This window comes from Coffea eugenioides, unplaced genomic scaffold (assembly GCF_003713205.1).
Source record: "Coffea eugenioides isolate CCC68of unplaced genomic scaffold, Ceug_1.0 ScVebR1_1251;HRSCAF=2071, whole genome shotgun sequence".
Lineage (NCBI taxonomy): Eukaryota > Viridiplantae > Streptophyta > Magnoliopsida > Gentianales > Rubiaceae > Coffea > Coffea eugenioides.
The window spans coordinates 695-7336 of NW_020861639.1; the positions used below are offsets into that span (position 1 = coordinate 695).

General features: G+C 40.7%; 1 protein-coding gene across 1 annotated transcript; it reads left to right on the forward strand.

Annotated features, from left to right (window-relative positions):
- The first annotated feature begins 313 nt into the window (after nucleotides 1-313).
- LOC113755151 lies at nucleotides 314-1843 on the forward strand. The gene has a single exon (XM_027299222.1). The coding sequence runs from the start codon at nucleotides 314-316 to the stop codon at nucleotides 1841-1843; it is 1530 nt and encodes a 509-aa protein (XP_027155023.1).
- The last annotated feature ends 4799 nt before the right edge of the window (nucleotides 1844-6642 follow it).

Here is a 6642-nt window from a genome sequence, read left to right on the forward strand (position 1 = left end):
ATCGTCTGATAAGACCGCTGCAACTACCCAGCCGGAAGCCACAAGTCCCGGGGTTCAGTTGACTGAATTACTCACCAAATTTGGGGAAATGGCATCTGAAATGGCCGCCCAAAAGAAGTTGATCGACGAGCTCATTAGTAGCGGAGTGCAGCCCGAGCCTGCGCCCGTCAAACAACTGAAATCAGAACCGTTTGTCATTCCTCCAATTCAAACCACTTTTGAGGGAGTTTTCAACCCACAGTATACTTATACTCAAAATCCTCCGTTCTATCCTCCCTATGGGCAAGGATTTCAGCCTCAAGGTGGTCCAAACATGCCTCTGGATCCACAAGCTTTTTATCAGACTACCGCAGAGCCTGTTGTGCCAGAGCACCCTGTTCAAACCAAGCCAGAAGTGGGAGAGTCGTCTGCCCCGGTGGATATCAAGCTACTTAAGCGGTTGGATCGTTTCGATGAGTTCATCAGGAAAAATCAAGGTTTAAGCAAACAAGGGGTGTTAGACTACGATGATCTGTGCCTGTTTCCAAATGTACAGCTGCCCGTAGGGTTCAAAACCCCGAAGTTCAATAAGTATGATGGTACAGGCAACCCTAAGACACACTTGCGTTTGTTTGCCAACAAGTTGGGCAGACCCGTAGATGACGAAAACTTGCCATTAAGGTTATTTCCAGAAAGTCTGGAAGGGGACGCACTCGACTGGTATTCCAACTTAAAGCCAGAGGAGGTAAAGACTTGGCTTGATCTATCCAACGCCTTCATCAGACAATACGAATATAACTGCGAGCTAGCACCTACTAGAACTACATTGGAAGGCACAAAGAGGCGACCATCTGAAGATCATAAGACATACGCCAAAAGATGGAGAAAGATAGCTGCCAAGGTTGAGCCTCCGATGACCGAAGATGAAATTGTTCGCACTTTCATAAAGGCGCATGATCCTCCACACTTCGAAGAAATCTTCCGTATGACCGGGTGTTCATTTGCTGCGATTGTGAATAAACTCGAAGAATATGATGATTTTGTGAGAGTCGGAAAAATTGTTAACGTCTCTGCCCTAAAATCACAAGTAGAAGCTTTGCAAGGGCAAGGAAGTAGTGGGAAAGGACCACAGTTTAAAAAGAAAGAGGGGGATGTAACTTTTGTCTGGAGTCACAACCCTTCACCCAGACCCCAATACCAACACAATCCAACCTACGAACCATCTTACCCTTACTATTCAAACCCTCACCATGTATATACTACCAATATCAACCCCCATCGATCTCGCCCAAGCTATACTAACCCATCTTTAGCCCCTTTTCAAATTTCTCAACCAAATCCACACCAAAACCGTCATCGGCCTCTATTCAATCCAAGAATGCCTCCACCAAACAGACCCATTTACAACTATCCTCAACCCCCTAAAGCCAACAACCCGGGACGTAACCGCACATTCACCAATCTCGACAGGCCTTTGGATCAATTATATGACCAATTGAAGGCTGCCGGGAAAATAGGTATCATTCCCCCTCCAACCTATCCGTATGGTATGCCCGTTGGGTATAACCCACAAGCCGTCTGTGCTTATCATTCAGGGGCACCCGGCCATCCGATTGCTGAGTGTAAAGCACTCAAGCATAAAATTCAAGACATGGTTGAAGCTGGAGAGATTGTAATTAGAAGAAAAGAGGCACAAGCGCCAAATGTGGATAAGAACCCCCTGCCAGAGTACGATAACACCATTGGGGTTATTATGGACAATACGAAATTTAAGGAGCCTATTAGAAACTCGTCAAGTAAGGCTGAGGTGTTTGGAAATGATGCAGAATTTCCCGACATCCCTGAAGGATCAATTTCCAATTGAACAGCCGAGTTTCTGCCTATTCAGAAGGAGTTTCGGTAAACCTAAAGGGGTTTGTCATTCATGCGAACTCATGAAAATGCTTTTGCATCTGTAAATAGCTAATGAAAGCATCTTTACCTTCGACTAAAAGTTTGCACATGTTTTCATTTCATTTCCACTTGCTTTCTTTTTGTTTCCGCTTTCAATCAAAGGTTTTATGAAAATGCACAAGTCATCTTGTCATGTTATTTTGTTTATTCGTTTGTTTATATTTCGGTCATATTGCTTGTTCATTTGTTTGTTGTATATTTGTTTGCTTATTATTCCAAGTTCGTTAATTCTTTCAGATGGCCAAAAAATAAAACTATTTGACCCTTTGGATATCACTATTCTGGAATTCAATAATGGCAATCTCTATCTCACTCACGACTTGAGAATTTTGGAACCCAGATTTCAAAGCGAGAGTGATAATGAGAAAGTATTTGATTCTTTTTCAAAAATCTTGAACAACATGTGGAGAAATTCGAACCAAACCTAGAAGCCACAGCAATTGTTCACATTGGCACTGAGAATGAGGTCAAGAAGACATAAATCAGCATTCGTTTGGACAAAAGCAGAAAAGGAGATGATTAAGGGTTTGACTATGTGTCAAGGTGTACAGATGGTTGGAAGCAGTCTCGTTTGCAGCAGCAGAAATTCTATCTTTGTACACTCTAATGGGAGTTCGACCAAAGAATGCCGTTTGTCATGAAATGTTATAAAAATGCATGGCCTGAGCCTACAACAAGAAGTTTCATCAGCATACATTTTGAGGAAGGCGGCAAAGCACTCAAGCAAACTTTGCCAATACAAGATGAAGGCAGAGGCAAATTTGCTCAAAATCAGAAGGGGCTGTTCATTGTCCAAAAGGTATTACCTAGCGGAACACTTATTTTGGCAGAAATGGATAGGCAAACATTCCCTCAACCTATCAACTCAGACATGTGCAAGAAGATTTTCATTTGATCATGCAAATTTTCTTTAGAAATTCATGCAAATGGCGAAATGCAAGTCAGGCCATCTTCTTTTACATTTAAAGCATTTTATCCCTACTTGTCCCCTTTGAGCCATCAGAATTGACAAATTTTCGTTTGGCAGCCCTTGAGAATTGCAAACCCCACACTGAGGCAGATTCATTTTGAAAAGAGATGATAAGAAAGGAAAGGAAAACCCCACACTGGGGCAAATTTAGTTTTTGAAGGAAAATGCAAAAGTGAGGAAAATGCAATGAAAAATACAAAGAGAAAGAATTCAATCAAACTAGGGCAAATTTTCCTCAGTTTCATTCAAAATTGGAGATGATTTCAAATGATGCAATCTCAGGTTATTTCACCTCTCATAAGAACAAGTTGCTTTCAAGCCTCAACTTTTCTTGAAAAACACTCTACCTGACCTCATTACAAAGCCCAAAGTCCTGGCTTTCGTCATTTGTTGTATTTCTATTAGGAAATTTGTCAATCAACTGGCAAGTGATGCCCATAATGCATTCGCCTAATCTCACAAGGGAAGTGCATTTTACTGATACCAGAAATCTTTAACTCATAATTTATGAGTCAATCATGGTCGAGATGTTTCATTGTTCTTTAGGTGAAAACCCGAAAGAGCGCCTCGAAAAAAAGAAGAAAGAAAAAACAAAGAAAAAGAGAAAAAGAAAAAGAAAAAAAAAGAAAATGAAGAAAAGAAAAGAAAAGGAAAAAACAAAATAAAAGGGGTGGGGACAACCTTGGTGAAAACCCGAAAAGGCGTCAAGGTAGGGTTCTGCAGCGAGCGAACACGAGGAGAAACAACTGGTGACTTGGTTCATTGGGATTTCTCCTCATTTTTGTCATACTTCTGCCAATATTGAATTCCAGAACAAAGATATCCAGAGGATTGAATATGACATCTGTCGGTCGAAAGCTGCGTCACTTTGTAAAACACCTTTTCTGCAAAATACATTCTTATGAAACTCATTTTTCTCAATTGCTTGTATTCATGACATTTTTAAGCACAGTTGTTTGTGTTTGCATTCTTTTGCACATTCATTTCTGCATGACATGTGAAATTACTTTCTTTTAGTCATCAAATTTTGGCAAATAACAACCCCCATGGTTTATCCAAAGCATACTTGGATTCAGTCATCTTTCGGAAATGGTTGAGATTCAGCAAAGCTGATTACACAAGTTTCACAATATGGCAAAATGCATACCCGGTCAGTCTGGGAAAAGCATAAACGTTTGGAAGCGACAAATCCAACTAAGTCAGATGCCGCAGCAAAAGTTGGCAAAGGCATCAAAAGACTCATGTTTACACGATTCTCAAGGTAAACCGGATCGAATGATGGTGGCAAGTCCATTATTTCTTCTTTTCTTGCAGGAACGTTGCATTTACAAACAAAAACAACCACACTTCTTTTCGCACCTAAATCGACGTCAGAAAAAGCTCCCCAGTAAGCAAAGACGAAGTGATAATTTGGCAAAGCTTGATCATAAGAAATAACATCAGCTATCGCTTCAGCTACAGAGATCAAAATCTCCCTCTTGGTACAAAAGTTTGAACTACTCCCAGGTAAAAATTCAATTCATTGTTTAAATTTCCCCAGTGAAATCCCGCATTTACATTCCTGTCTCGGGTCAGTCCCGATTTTCAATTTCTATCCCGTGGGTCTATCCCATTTACATTTCTGTTTGGGTCTATCCCATTTAAATTTTTGTCCGGGTCTATCCCGTGGGTCTATCCCATTTACATTTCTGTGCGGGTTTATCCCATTTACATTTCTGTTCGGGTCTATCCCGTGAGTCTATCACATTTACATTTCTGTCCGAGTCTATCCTGTGGGTCTATCCCATTTACGGGTCTATCCCGTGGGTCTATCCCATTTACATTTCTGTCCGGATCTATCCCGTGGGTCTATCCCATTTAAATTTTTGTCCGAGTCTATCCCGTGGGTCTATCCCATTTACATTTCTGTCCGGGTCTATCCCGTGGGTCTATCCCATTTACATTTCTGTTCGGGTCAGTTCCGTTTTAAATTTCTGTTCGGGTCAGTCCCGTTTTAAATTCCTGTTCGGGTCAGTCCCGTTTTAAATTTCTTGTTCGGGTCAGTCCCGGATTAAATTTCTTGTTCGGGCCAGTCCCGTTTAATTTTCTGTTTGGGTCAGTCCCCATTTCTAAAGCGTCCATCTTTCGAGACGCTCATAGCCGAATAACACAGGTGAGTATTTGGTGTCTACTTCTTTTTCTCAAGTTTTTTCAAAACTCAGACAAAGAGGGGCAAACTGTAGACACCAAATTTTTAGAGTTAGTTTTGTATTGATTTCTTGTATTTTCTTTAGTTTTTTATTTATTGTATTTTATGTTATTATTTTATTTTTGAGTAATTTTAGCGTAGGAATTTATTGAAAAGAAAAAGAAAAATCCTTCACAAAAATGTATTTTAATCCTTTTCAAATTCATGTTATTGTTTATCGATTGAAAAAAAAAAGAAAAGAGAAAATCATCAAGCGAAAAAAGGAAATTAATTAGCATTTTATTTTTATCTTTTTATGGCTCGTTTTGCCCATTTTTATTTATTTTTATTTCAGTGGTTATTTTTCTTTATTACTTAACTCTTAAAAAAAAAAAAAATTGTTTCACGTAGAATGGCCATCGGATGGCCAAGGGAGAAGGGCTTGAGGAGGTTGGTTTCTAGCCATCCAAAAGAGGGTTTGTAGGGTTTCTCACTTGATATAAAAGGCTAAAAAGAAACCGCAGCCAAGGAGGATTGAACGGGGGGAGGTTTTAGAAAGGAACAAAAGAAAGGGAGCGGGGAGAAGAGGCGACGGCTGGAGAAAAAAGCGCAAAAGAAGAAACCAGAAAGTATTGGTGAGGGCTGATAAAGGAAAAGAGTGAATCCAGGGGTGGCGACTGGAAGCAATAATCGAGTGAGGGCGACGGCTAGATCGGAAGAGGGCTGAAACAGAAAAGGGAAACACTAGAACCTACGGGCTAGACAAGCAAGGAAGAACGCAGGAGAGAAAAGCAAAAAGGGAGTCGGCTAGAAGATAGAAAGGGAGATTGGGAGCGGTGGTTAGAGGAACCAGAAAAGAAAGAAACGAAAAGCTACGGACCAAGAACTCTTGGGCCGAGGAAATTTGAGGGAGGAGGAGAATCCAGTAGTGGTTAGGGCTTAGGAAAAAGAAAGAATGCAGCTTTGAGAAGGAAAGAAACTGTGGAGAGAAAACCAGAAAAACCAGAGTGAAAAGGAAAAAGTTTGGGCAGGAGGAAGTCTTTTGAGAAAGAAAAAGGAGAAACGCCGTTGCTGTTGCAACCAGCGTTCTACTACAGCCGATTCCACCACCTCAACTCTTTGTCACTGCCAATGCCCGACAAGCGTCATTGCCAACGGCGGATTTGGTAACAAATCCTGGGATAGCTGAGGTAAAATTGATTGCCGCATCCTCTTGCCCTTTTTGCTTTGATAGTTGGTTCAAGGCTTCTACCATATTTGCATATGATTAAAATGATGAATTGTGTTCAGGTTTTGGGCTTCATGATCTTGGGTCCGTCCAAGCTTTTGATGTTGTGTTAATGTATTTAGTTGATAATGAAACTCAGTCATTGGTGGGAGTTCATGGCCGTGCCTTTGTTTCTTTTTGTGTATGAAACTGGAATGGGGTAGCTTAGAGCCATGGAATGTTTGATGTTGGGGTTATGTGTTTTGGTCCGATGCTATAGAAAACAGGCTAGAACGTTTGATGGGTAGATAAATTTCTATGGCTTTTAGAAAGCTTCGATCAGATTGCCTGAAATTGTTTTTTGTT